This window comes from Trichoderma atroviride, chromosome 6, assembly GCF_020647795.1.
Source record: "Trichoderma atroviride chromosome 6, complete sequence".
Classification (NCBI taxonomy): domain Eukaryota; kingdom Fungi; phylum Ascomycota; class Sordariomycetes; order Hypocreales; family Hypocreaceae; genus Trichoderma; species Trichoderma atroviride.
The window spans coordinates 503,685-516,643 of NC_089405.1; the positions used below are offsets into that span (position 1 = coordinate 503,685).

A 12,959-nucleotide genomic window follows, 5' to 3' on the forward strand; every position below is an offset into this window, starting at 1 on the left:
CGGAGTCATTGGCTCTTGTGGTCTCCTTCACGCCTGGGTTTTGAGTCTCAACAGCATCTCCCATAGAAGCCGAGATTTCAACCGGAGTTGTTTCTGAATATCTTTCTATTCGGAGAAAGTGCGGGTTATGTATTCAAAGCCAATATGTCCGTGGCGAGGATACTGCAGAAAGATACCGAATCTCGACAAGATGTTGTCAATGTCTTTGGCATCTGATCGAGCACTGTAGATGTTGATCTCTGCAGGAAGAGAGGGAAGAGTTAGGATGTGCCAATCTCGTGATACTGCCATGAGATCTTCGTTAGACGCATATGCTTGGATGAGAGCTTGTCGCCCAGCGACGACTGCAAGAAGGCTTCCACACAATCCTTTATTCAAACATCCGAATTTGTCTCCGTTGTACTCCAAGGCAAAGTAATCGCCTTCTTGCACGATAGTGAAGTGCTGTGCCGCTTCTTTGGGCCAAACATTGTAGGGTAAGCCAGGTAAATGATGGCTAGATAACTGTACTTTTACGTTGATGATCTAAACAAGACTTAGCTATCTAGTGAATGTGTAGGAGGCAAGAATAAAATGTTACGCGTCCCAAACATATATTTTTGTTTGATTCAAAGTATATCGCTTCACTGAGGTATTGAATATCTGGCAGTGTGGAAAAGGTTGACAGAGGGTCGTAGATTTCTTCCCCAACCCCGAACGGCCACGCTTGTTTCCATGAAGATCCTGTTTCCTGTGATGTTTCGTAAGCATCGCCGGCAAATGGGTCCATTGATATACAGGAAGGAGAGATACAGAGTAGGTCGTCAAATGAGAAGTGTTGATCCGTACTGAACACCGCGTCGAGTTCTTTAAGCCAAACTAGGTAGAAGTTTGAAGCTTTCACTACAAGACATACCATTCAACACGCTGTGGCTCACCTATACTACCTAAGTACCTGAGTAAAAAAGTAAAAAAAAGTGAGCGGAAGCCTAGTCAGTGACGTGGTTTCTTAATGGTCTAATTTCGTGTTGCAGGCGTCGCCCACAGCTTCACTATGATTGTCCGTTGACTTATTGGATAGCTTCAACAAACGCGGTCCAGCCCAAGTTCCCCCCACTGGATTCTCTGCCCCAGGCTAGTTGACGCGGGCGGCTACATGAACAATGAACATAGCATAGCCACATCGGGGCCGCGGCTGACAGGGGCTCTGCGCGGCAAAGTAGAGCCGTGGTGGGCTCTCATTGCTCATCTGTAACCAATCTAACTGAAGACGGCAGTCCGGCCCTGCCTTTTGTGTTGCAGTGCAGAAAAGCCTGGCCTATGATACTATCAGCATGGTGCACACGCGGAAATCGATCAAGCTCGACTGCGGCACGAGGATTTATGGCGATAATGAGACAGGGGCTTAGCCGCCTCGGGATGGGGAGGGGTAAATTGACAAGCCGGAAGCTGGCTCTCATCATTCGAGCGGATCTTATTTCGATCTATTTCCTTTCTAGTTATTCACCTTCTGAGTCGATCTCAAGGAGGAGTTGAAAAGAATGAATGTAGCATAAAATGTCCGCCAATCATCGCCAATTGGTATTCGACAAGGCACTTGAAGAATTCAAAAGATACCTAAAACCAAGAGAGTTAGAGGACCTCAAGGCAACTACATCCGAGAATCTGTCGAGGATCATCGGGGAGATACAAACTAGGCAACACTGGGAACGGCGGCCACAAAACCTGAGCAGGCTAGATCGTTTCCTCGAAGCCATTAATCAGTACGAGCAAGTCGTAAAGACATTTTGCAACAACAATGACGTTGTACCTTTTCTCCGAGTGCGTGGTTTCCTAAGTGGAACGATTTGGCAGATGGACTTATTCTTTCACAGGGACCCATTAAGTGGTTGTTACAAGTACGGTCCATGCAATGGCTTAGTACAGCTTCAACGGCTAACTACCATGAACAGGCAACGAGTGCAGATCCCGAGGCGTTCAACGAACTTCTGGACACATACAAGGGCATTGGAGAGAGTTTGCCCCTTCTTACGCAGTATCAGACTCTCTTCCAGGCCAAGCCTCACATGGTGCAAAATCTATGGCTCATATACGACGACGTACTCGCATTTCATTCTATAATCTTTCGTTATTTTCAGCAACCACGTTAGTCTCTCTCTCCTGAGTATACTTCTATATGGGTGTTCTTTCTGATCTCACTGTGCAGAATGGCGGTCGCTATTCGCTGAGACCTGGAACACTTGCAAATCTCGCATCTTTACAATTATTGCTAACATCTCCCGACGCCGAAGTTTGATTGAGAGCCAAGCCAATCCCTCTCAGATCGAAGACGTGCACAAAGATGTACAGAATTCGAGACAAATCGACAAACTTGCGTGTCTCTGTATCGACTATTTAAACTTGCCTGCATTCCGAAACCCACCTACCAGAGAAAGGATATTAAACGGGGACTATTGTTTCATGGATTATGCTGTTGTACACTGGCTTGGGCATCTTGAAGCAGGAGTTACCTTCCAAAGCAATGACCACGAACATCTGATGAACCAGCTTGCAGAATCGCTGGAAATATTTACCAACCACCATTGGAGTGAACCTAGCGCCAACCTGACATTAGCGAATCGTCACAAAGAGAGGCTTCAATTCTTTAAAGTGCTTGACTTTTATGAGAAACTTGATAAAACGGCAGCCTCGACTAAGAAACATCTCAAATTATTTGGGGAAATGAAGGAAGAAGAGGTCGCTCTGAACCACGTACACGTTGTTGGCCAAGTGAGAAAAGCTTTGGAACAGATGGTGACTCGACCGTCAGAGGCTCCTCTTCAGAAAATGATCCAACAGGTGTATGGGGCCAATCTCTTCAAATGCCCTAGATCCAGCTGTGAATTTTTCACTACTGGGTTTTCTTCAGACACTGAGAGGGTCAAGCACGTTTCGAAACACGACCGACCTTTCCGATGTAGAGATGAAAGATGCACGGGATTCTCCTGGGGATTTGCATCACTACCTGAGAGAGACAGGCATGTGAAGGAGACGCATACCATGGTAGTGGCGCTGGATCAGGAGTTTCCAACTGATCAAGACGTAGAGCTCAGCATTCAGGCTCACCGACCAGCTGTCTATATAGGACAAGGAGTGGAGCAAACCGTCCCGAGTGAGGCTGTAGAGTCACAGACCATAGCGGGTTCGACAGAATCCCCGCGTTCAGAGCTTGAAGCTGAGATACAACATATACCCCGGCAAACACGCCCGAGACGAGCGGATTTCCAATGCGAATTTTGTTCCAAAGTCTTTACGAGGCGATTCAACCTGAAATCACACCTTCTCACTCATACGACCACGCGGAAGCATGTATGTGATGCGTGTGGCAAGGGCTTCATCAGGTTCAGTGATTTTTCTCGCCACGAAAGCAAGCACACGAAAAACAAAAAAATACTTTTGCCGCGGGTCTTTGAGAAATGGTGAATTTTGGGGTTGCGGAAGGGCTTTTACTCGTGCAGATACCCTGGCACAGCACCACGAATCCAGAATTGGCCGAGCGTGTATTCGACCTTGGCGGGAGGAGCAGGAACAGGCACGACAACAGCTGCGGGAGCAAACAAGTTGAACTGCAGGAATGAATACTTTGCTAGTGTCGATATTTCCTTCTTCTTTTTTTCTCCCCCCCTATTTTGCGGGGAGGGGAATCGGGGTGTGTCTACTTTATAAATCTTTTGCTGTATTTCTGTTTATATTGAAACCTACATTCAGCCGTAAAGGTTCCATTTTCCCACCTTCCTCACTGGTCACAAGGAATACGAACAATAGTAAAGCCTCGTTTTTGACAGACCTAAACATTATGTTAGGTATATGGCGATGTAGCAAATAGATGGTGTTCATGCTACGATAATGCATCGGTGAGACGGTACTAAGTTACTGCTACTATGTAAACGATCGTTGACAGACTGATTAGAGAACTTGCAAAAGCCAACAATAATAGGACAAGAATTGCCCCTGAGCCCACAGTATTATCCAAATTACTTTTGACAAGTGAAAAAGTCACAATATCCTTCGCCTCTTCCGATCTTGCCGCTCCAAATTGTCTCGCTGCCCGTCATCATCTTGGTCAACTGATACTTTGAGCACGTATTCCCGTAACCTGGCAGGCGTTGCACCACCTGATGGCATTTTGAGCGTCCTGTGTAGCGGGGGTCGGGGAAGAATAAAAACACCAATAGCAAGACTTTCTGTTGCTTCCATAGCAGTCATGGGATATACTGGCTCATTGGGTACTTTGTAGTGCAGATACTCCGCTAATGCTTCGTATGTTAGGCAAGACTGCTTCAGTGGATCCTCGAGCCTTTTCCATCGTTCCAGGTTTCTGCTCATGATCCCAGCAGAAGGATATCCGGTCTCGGTGAGATTGATAATGACATCAAATTCAGACTTGATGCCTTCATGTCGCACTTCAATGTTGATGAATACCAGTTGGTTCGGTTCCATGAGCAGTTCATCTCGCTTTAAACCACGATCTAAATGTGTGTCATCCAATAACTGCATCTTTGCGCCGAAACTAGATGAACAGAAGTCGATGAAATACTTGGAGCCGATTTTGATACACTCGGGGTATTCTAGTACAAATACTGATCGACAGCCGAGGAGTTTCGAAAAGTTACTTGCCCGTATGAGAATGGATTCTGTGTCAAACTCCTCATTCCAATCCTCCGGCTTGATCTTCTCCATGTCACATAGCTCATTGATCCGTAGTCTATCGTAGGAATCATCAACATGGTTGAGAAATAACCCGACATGTGCGCCATCTTTAGTGCCGCAATTTAGGCGGACAAGGCACAAGTTCGGGTTGTCTTTGTTTCTCCATCGCCTCGCTTTAATTTCCAGACCTCGGTTTGTCATGGAGAAGCTGTCGCCATAGTGACCAAACGCTTTGACTTTTGGAAGCGTCCCAAAACTGTCTAATTGATGGCGCGAGGATTCCCCAGTTCGAGCCGTTGTCTGTGACACAATGTGAGTTTCTTAGCACCGTAGCTGTCTTTCTCCATGAAGACCATCATACCTTCCCATTGTGGCCGATTAATGCGGCTTCTGGACGTTTGCTCTGCTTTCCAAGCAAAAATGGAATCGTCGTTGTAGACAGTGATCAACTCACGTTGGAGTCTGTTGAAGGCTCGCCACCTTCCTTCGCCATATATAAGGGGTAAGCTAATACCGAAGAGACCCAACAGTGAGTATGTTTCATCTTCTTCAAGGGTTGTGTCACGGCCGGACGCCCAGGAGAGCCTCATGGCGATGGAACACGAATTAAAATCCGTTGGGCTGAACGCTGTCAAATACGGCGTCTCGATCCCACTAGCTTCCTTGATTTCATCTGCCCAGCTCTCTCGAGTCCCGATACGACGCCATGCTCGGTCCACAAATACCAAGTAATGGGGAGCAAGGAGCTCCTGTAAAGTCCACCCTCGAGTGAACCACTTGGCTTTAACGACGAAGGGGCTAAGGGCTTTATGGCGAAAGCTGCAACGGTTGGCAACATTGTCAGCGCCTGCGATATTGTCAAGATCCACGTCCTCAAGGTCATTCACACCTGCAGAGCCTACAGTGCTGAAGATTATGTTGGCATCCACGTCATCGAGGTAGGCATAACATATGCCGGCGTCTTGATACCATTGGAACATGGCATTGATGGCTTCTTGAGTATCATATGGGTTGGTCTTATCGATGCAGCATGTATCCATCCAGGCCCAGTCCCAGCCGTCTCTTGCCGCGCGGTCGCAGTATCGTCTCAATTTCGCCCAGCCTTTTTGCTTGAAGAGATCATTCTCAATGTCCTCTTTTCTTTTTTTGATGTCCTGATAGGTGATCTCATCCTTTGGAGAGATCCATGTATGAGAAAGGATGGCATACTGAGGGAAGGGTTCAGGAATGTCATTCGCTTCAACGAGCTCGTACCGGTCCGTTTTCAAGAGCCGCATGTCAGCCGAGCAACGTGTTGCGTGTGGGAGACTGAAGCCTAGACCGACTCAGTTGCCGACGCTGACTTGGAAACGAACTACAAGTATGTAGTTAATCACATGTAGTCAAGGTTATGGGATGACGGGCAAGTCGACACGGTAGCCTAATAATATGCTCAAACACTCAAGAATTGGTACCTACGTACGGAGTACGCGATGCTGTCTTCCTAGCGTTTGGTAACATGGTGGCATGGAGATGTACATGCATTTTCAGGGGTCACAATGCTGGAGGCGCCACATTTCATGCATTGGCAAATGGCTGAGTCGGTCCGCCTAACCCCTCCTTCGATGTGCAAGTCTCTAAACTGATCCCTGGCTAGAAAGCTTTCTCTCCCACCGCTACCCTGCGGACTCTGTACAAAGGACTACCCATCGTACGATGCCTTTCGACTGTTAAGCTTATGGAAGAGCCCCGAGATCATACGCCGCAGAATATCGCTTCCCCTTTGCTCAACCCTTAGCTATATGTGCCTAGCACTTTAGGAGTTGCCTTTGGAAGTAAACACCTATTTAAATCGTGCTGATGCCCTCGCCAGCAGATTAGACTCGGTTGCTTTGCTAGCATATCTTTTTAATCCCGTCTATATTCTGTTTTGCTTGACGAGCAAATTGAAACATTCATGTTCATCTTCTCTTCTGGGCAGGGGGCCATGCTGGCGAGCTTCGGCATCAACCCAATTCTTCCTTGCCCGCCACATTGAGGGGCTTAGCCAGGCTGCTGCGGAGAGGAACGAACGTACATGTATTTAGACTACGCAAGCGCTAAAGGCGTTCCTAGCAAGACAGCCTCAACTCCAGTAGAATATACACTAATGCATATATAGGAATCGCTAAATGTTTCCAACTAATAACGCCAAAGGTAGTCTATTCTCCCACAGTTTTCCCACAGTTTTCAAGTTATAGATACAACGAGGCTATGCCAAGTAGCTGAGCCGTTATTTACTAGGGGGGGTCATGTTACTGATTATAACAGCCTCGACTCTCGTATCCAGTAAAATATGCGCTGACGTGTATATAAGAATCGCTTTTTCTTTCCTTCCGGCCAATAAAGCTGGAGATAGTTCATCTCCCTAGAATTATGATTTGCAACCTACGAAACCATCAGCCCTGCTGAGCCTCATTTACGCCGCTAGCATGGAAGGTCGTAGATATAATCTGGCGGATGGGGAACTAGACTGCCTCTAATACTTAAAAATGAATATTCAAAAAAGCGGCAGAAAATACATCGCAAGTTTACATTTGAAAGAAGTAGGCGTCTATCATTCATCTTAGTAACATGTAATAGCAATGAGTTTGTATATTTTAGCTATTTCATGAACCTCCTAGCTATTCAACAGGGTCTATAACTAATACTCGAGAGGCCCTTCACGCTCCCGCTTAGGCTTATATGAAGGCGTCACAATTGAGTAAGCAGCGCGATTAAAACGACAGAAAGCATTTAAAGCGCAGTGCAAGCTGCATTTAAACAAAAAATAGTTAGAATAACCCCAATTTCTAAATTGACTCATGGCGTACAGCTATAAAAAGACCACCGATCTGTAGAGCCAAAGCCAATCTCGCAGATCTTAGTCACGGTGGCGACTGCTGACCTCACCATTCCAACGAACCAATCTCACTCACAGCTTCTTTACCGTTCGTATTATAGACTGAATTACGCTGCGTTTTATAACCGTTAAAAATAACCCAGTCATCAATGAAAAGTCCTTATATCATATCGACCATGACCGCAAAGACTCTAGAATCGCTGCCTCCAAGGCGCAGCCTCCGCAACATCAAAAGACAAAGCCTCACCGAAAGCATCAGCACAACCACCATCAAAACAGAGTCCAAATCATCACCATCAACAAAATCCGAACCATCCATCAAAACCATTTCTATAACCCAGATCCCCGACAAAAAAGCCTCCATCCTCCAAGCCCGCAAGCTCAAATCCTTTGCAGCCTACTCCCAATCCTCACCATTCCCGTCATTCCCCCATCCCACACCGCAAGAATGCTCCCTCGCTCATCGCATCCTCGCCTCCATCCACGGCGAGCGTCGTCGTCCTGACAAAATCATTGCGCCAAACAGCGTTGCCGGCTGCGGAGATTCCCCATCCGTGCTCGACGCGCTGGTGCGCACGATTCTATCGCAAAACACCAGCAACAAGAACAGCACGCGGGCAAAGCTCTCCATGGACAAGACATACGGCCGGAGCGATAACTGGGACGCCATCGTCCAGGGCGGCACCGACAAGCTGCAGCAAACAATAAAGTCTGGCGGCCTCAGCGTCGTCAAAAGCAAAGTCATCATGAATATCCTGCGCCAGACAAAGGACCAGTACGGGACTTACTCTCTTAATCACCTTCTCAACGCTTCCAACGACGAGGCCATGCGGGAGCTTCTCTCTTTTCAAGGCGTAGGGCCCAAGACGGCGAGCTGTGTCTTGCTGTTTTGTCTACAGCGGGATAGCTTCGCGGTTGATACGCATGTTTACCGCATTTCAGGCCTATTAGGATGGCGGCCAGGAGAGGCGAATAGGGAGGAGGCACAGGCACATTTGGAAGCAACAGTTCCGGATGAGGACAAGTATGGACTGCATGTGTTGATGGTGACGCATGGGAGAACTTGTGATGAGTGCAAGGCTGGAGGGAAGATTGCAGGGAAGTGTGCTCTACGGAAGGCGTTTGTGAAGGGGAAGAAGAAAGCAGATGATGAAGATGTGATGGTAAAGGAAGAAGATTTGTGAGATGCCATATAAACGCGTGTGTATATATTCGTTGTAAGCGCAGTTCTTCTATGTATGAAAGATGCTCAAAACACTACCCAATAGCAAAGCCATTCAATCATATCTCGCCTTATTCAACTCCAATGCTCGCTTCAAGAGACAAACCCCTGTTCAGCAGTTGCAATACCCAATATGCCCATACACCTGAAAAGACTAAACCAAAAACACATTCACGGCTCCAAGTCCATAGGGTCCGCCATCATCCACGTCCATGCATTATCACCGTCAGCGCCACTGTGCGCGTCCATGTCATTCCCAGCGCTTCCATGAGCCTCCATCTTGATCTCCTCGACCCTCGCAGCCGCCATCTTGTACGCGACACCCAGACCCTCAATGATACGTCCTATGATCCACGACAAGTCATACATGCCCAGCGGCGTTGTTTCCCCTTCCGCCGCATCTTTCCATCTGTTGCGCAGCTCCTTGGCCTTCCACAGCGCAGAGTTGACATCGCCTATGCCCAGCGCGCTTCTCAATGGATTGCCGTCCTCGCCAAACGCCAGCAGCACGTTGTGGTGATAGCTATGTGTTGCTTGGCCTCTGGGCCCGCCGAAGCCGCGGGGGACGCTGACGCCGTAGACGAGGAGGACAAGCACCAGGGCCTGCTCGATGCGCATGTAGAATTCGTGAAAGTCAATCTTGAAGTTGACCTCGGCGTCGGAGGCGGAGAAGCCGCTGTGTTCCGGGGAGTGTGCGCGGTGGTATGAATTTTCGAGATCGATGGCCGTCCATCGGAGGCGCTGGCAGGTCTGGTGGAATCTCTGGAAGGCTTGCGCAGGCGAAAGGGAGGCTGCGGTGGCGGCAGTAGTAACTGTTGCAGTGGAGCTGGGGACTGCTGTCGTCGTCGTCGAGGCGGATACTGGAGGCACAGATCTGGATCTGGAGTCGAATCGATAGCTATCGGAGGGGCGGCTCGGCGCTGCTGCCCATATCGAAGCTTGTAGGCCACTTGATCCCATGCTTTGTATCTTTATGTTTTTTCCAATGTTTTCTGCTCTCTATACAGTATTATACAATAACGCGGGCGTAAGAGCGACATTCGAGAGGTGCGACGAGTCGATTTCGAGACCGTTTAACAAGCGAAGCGTCGAGAGCCGCACGATTGACCCCGCGGCCCTCTGCGCAGAAAGCTTAAGAAAAAAAGAGTAGGCAGAATGCTATCCAAAAGGAGAAAGTGAGACGGGAGCTCCTAGGGCACCGCAAACGCCATTGTAGGCTGCGCCGGGAGTTGTGGTCGCGGGTGAAGTTGCAGAGTGAAGTGAGAGCAAGAGCAGTGCGATGTTTTTTTGGAGTTGAATCCCAAGGCTGTTGGTTGGTGGGCGCCTACTCCAGTCTGGAGTGACGGCAGCTGGCGGCAGGCTTCAGCGTTCGTTCTTCAGGCAAACGCCCGGCAGTCAGCTACTTTGATGATGAAAAATTCGACATTTGTAGATGTTCAGATTTGTACTTGCATAGAGAGCAGAAATGCTAATTTCTCAAAGGTCCTGATCGTGTCCCAGCATCTTATGCTCGACGCGGAGTAGCTGTTGCTGACTTGCGGAATAGCATGAATTTCTGCTTCTGAGCAGCACTCTACTGAGTTGACCGCACTTTTCTCAACCAACGAAGGCTGCACTACGCAATTACCAAATCTATCGATGCCATTAATTCGCAGCAATGCAAACACTACTTTTTTCAGTTTTTCTCAGTAATTTCCTCCTTCCATTGCGATGTTTGGTCAACAACGTGTTGGTTACAGGGTAGGCAATCACAAAGATCTACGAGCTCGATACAAAGTACAAGCGAATGCTCATATGGGTTTAGGTAGAGAAAGCCTTACAAGCTGCCTGCAGGTTCGAGGCGAAGCTTCTGCTATCCGAAGCACCTGGCGGTACAACGATGTACACGCAGACTCCAACCATTGCGCCTAACGCCCAGTTACTGGCAGGTAGTCACGGGAGTTTGCCATCGGCCGTGCAGATGATCGGCCGCGGTGGGACCCGATCCGGTCAGCCGGCGCCGAGTCCAAGACTCGCGATGGATTCAGGTGGCGGGATGCACCGCAGCAGATGACTTGTCTATGGCTAGGAGTTGCGGTCAGGCATACTCTGTTCGTGGATGAGGATACAAGTAAGTAGCTGGCTGTGCATGGCAGATGGAGGGATCATGTGTTTGGGCTTGGCTTTTTGGAAGGATTTAAATAAAGCGGTGCTGCACTTTTATTTGCTGGCATGGTTTACAGCAAGCATTCACATCTTAACAATAACAGCATCACCACCACAAAGCAGCTAGCACAGTACTGTATCTCAACTAGCTACTCACTCAGGGCATACACAAACTTGGTACTGTCTATCCATATACCGACAACGACGGCAACGGCAACTCTCTCATCCAACGCAAGATTACAACATAGCTTCGGCATCACATACCCGTGGCACAGCTGTTCCGAGCAGATCACCGTTCGCCATGCCCGAGCTCGTCTACCACAACGGACACTACCACGAGGTCCCCCGCCGTGATCGGCGTCACAAGAAGCGCGACGACTCCTGGAACGTCATGAAGGTTTGGGACGAGGTGCTGTATAACATTGGCGATCTCTACTACAAGGTGCGCAAGCGCTACTAAGGTAGCTTGTGCTATGTATGGTACTGCTTCAAGCTGGGAAGACAGCAAGGACAGATACGAAAATAGTATCTACGTTGCCCTATACGGTCGACATTTAGAAACGGCAGCTGGACAGGCTATGCGCTTGTTGGTGCCATTTTGCGGAAAGCATCTCATCTTACATCCCAGCACCTACCTATACGGTACATGTGTTGTGCCACTTACGAGCACGCACCGCCACATTCACTCGCTCATTTCATCTCAAGGGAAGAAAGTCCAAGAAGCAGCAGCACCGCCCGGATAGTCGGCTCCCAGACGGCCCGCATCTGAGCTCTTCTGTCTGTGCCGTGGCTCCGAGAAAAAGGGAGACGGGCCTCGCGAATCAGTGACTGGAGTCTGAAAGGGCGGTTGATGAGCAGCCCAGGGCCATCGCTTGGAGCGCCGCTACGCTACGGCACTGGGCTCCCGAGATATCGGACTGGAGAGCAGTAGCGGTAGCAGATCGCTGGCCGGTTTCCGTTTGACAGCACAGAGAGGGAATAATCAAGGTGAGACGATGGGCTTGGGTGGATATCTTGCTTGTTCCTAGTTGGCGGATTTCAATGCGAAACGGTTTGACCGTCGGTCGGCCGGTCGGTCGATTGGAATGCCGTCCACGCCCAAGTATGTTTGTATGTATGGGCAAATAGCTAGATATGGAGCAGAATTCAACACAATTACACCACGAGTAAATGATCAGCATGTGCCGACAAGGCTGGCCAACCAAGGCAGAGAAACCAGAAGCGAGCACGGGCTGTTCCTGGTCCAAGTAAAACAGTTGCTCGTGCTCATTTTCAGGTGGGTTTGAGGCCCTTGACGCGTCAGCCGAAAGGGAGGCCATTGCGGCGAGTACCTGGCGCTGGGCGACGAGAGCACGGAGATGCAAGTACCTCGTAAAGAAACACTGCGTCGGTGCGCCTTGGCAGTGGCAGAGTGGCATGGGCGGCGGGTTGACATCTCGTAAAATACATGAGAAAAATATTGCCAGAATCGTCGATGAACAGAGAGACGACAGCGCTGCCTCGCCTTGTCCGCCAAGGCTACCTACTAATACAAAATAGCAGCCAGGACAAGGGAAACACGCTCTTGTTCGAGAAAAAGATGAGCATTGAATCCATAATCATTGCAAGGAGCGCCAACATAATGACGATCCATCATCCCTCGCCTGCGCCGTTGCCGCCACCCGCAGCGGAATCACAAGAGAAGACCAAGATGCAGCGCCAAAATCAATTTCGCCAGCCCTTGAGGCGGGTGCCTTGCATTGGCAGCGCATTGTGAGTGCGTGTGGGCTGCAATCAGGGGAAATTTCGACGGTGGGGCGGCCTATTTTGGCCCCTATTCCCTCTTTTTTCAGGGCCCACCCCTAGACGCTCGCCTGCGGTGCACAGTGCAGGAAAAGGGAATTCGAGAAGCTTTGATGCCGTAGCTGTTTAGCAGGAGGCTGCGTGTATTTGCGCCTGTGTTTGCTAGCTGCCGACCCGATGCCACCGTGAATACTACAGCGTATTGCCGTTATTCGCACGGCATTATTGCTCTAGCTCGTGCAGCAACCCCCCCTGAACGAAGCCGCTATTGGCTCTGATCTC

The 12,959-nt window shown here is 49.2% G+C and overlaps 7 protein-coding genes across 7 annotated transcripts; 3 read left to right on the forward strand and 4 right to left on the reverse strand.

The window, feature by feature from the left end:
• Positions 1 to 105: 105 nt before the first annotated feature.
• On the reverse strand, positions 106 to 769 carry TrAtP1_010790 (uncharacterized protein; the record flags this gene model as incomplete). The annotated part of the gene is made up of 2 exons (XM_066114846.1): positions 106 to 525; positions 581 to 769. 2 exons carry the CDS (start codon positions 767 to 769, stop codon positions 106 to 108), a joined length of 609 nt encoding a protein of 202 aa, XP_065970943.1.
• A 767-nt stretch (positions 770 to 1,536) lies between these two features.
• On the forward strand, positions 1,537 to 2,275 carry TrAtP1_010791 (uncharacterized protein; the record flags this gene model as incomplete). The annotated part of the gene is made up of 4 exons (XM_066114847.1): positions 1,537 to 1,800; positions 1,854 to 1,877; positions 1,932 to 2,124; positions 2,271 to 2,275. The coding sequence occupies 4 exons, from the start codon at positions 1,537 to 1,539 to the stop codon at positions 2,273 to 2,275; spliced, it is 486 nt and encodes a 161-aa protein (XP_065970944.1).
• Positions 2,276 to 4,014: 1,739 nt separating this feature from the next.
• On the reverse strand, positions 4,015 to 4,698 carry TrAtP1_010792 (uncharacterized protein; the record flags this gene model as incomplete). The annotated part of the gene is made up of 1 exon (XM_066114848.1): positions 4,015 to 4,698. One exon carries the CDS (start codon positions 4,696 to 4,698, stop codon positions 4,015 to 4,017), a length of 684 nt encoding a protein of 227 aa, XP_065970945.1.
• Positions 4,699 to 4,843: 145 nt separating this feature from the next.
• TrAtP1_010793 (uncharacterized protein) lies at positions 4,844 to 5,945 on the reverse strand (the record flags this gene model as incomplete). The annotated part of the gene is made up of 2 exons (XM_066114849.1): positions 4,844 to 4,968; positions 5,030 to 5,945. 2 exons carry the CDS (start codon positions 5,943 to 5,945, stop codon positions 4,844 to 4,846), a joined length of 1,041 nt encoding a protein of 346 aa, XP_065970946.1.
• Positions 5,946 to 7,677: 1,732 nt separating this feature from the next.
• Positions 7,678 to 8,712, forward strand: TrAtP1_010794 (uncharacterized protein; the record flags this gene model as incomplete). The annotated part of the gene is made up of 1 exon (XM_014092067.2): positions 7,678 to 8,712. One exon carries the CDS (start codon positions 7,678 to 7,680, stop codon positions 8,710 to 8,712), a length of 1,035 nt encoding a protein of 344 aa, XP_013947542.2.
• Positions 8,713 to 8,921: 209 nt separating this feature from the next.
• Positions 8,922 to 9,710, reverse strand: TrAtP1_010795 (uncharacterized protein; the record flags this gene model as incomplete). Its single annotated transcript, XM_066114850.1, has 1 exon — positions 8,922 to 9,710. The coding sequence occupies one exon, from the start codon at positions 9,708 to 9,710 to the stop codon at positions 8,922 to 8,924; it is 789 nt and encodes a 262-aa protein (XP_065970947.1).
• A 1,486-nt stretch (positions 9,711 to 11,196) lies between these two features.
• On the forward strand, positions 11,197 to 11,355 carry TrAtP1_010796 (uncharacterized protein; the record flags this gene model as incomplete). Its single annotated transcript, XM_066114851.1, has 1 exon — positions 11,197 to 11,355. The coding sequence occupies one exon, from the start codon at positions 11,197 to 11,199 to the stop codon at positions 11,353 to 11,355; it is 159 nt and encodes a 52-aa protein (XP_065970948.1).
• Between the last annotated feature and the right edge of the window lie 1,604 nt (positions 11,356 to 12,959).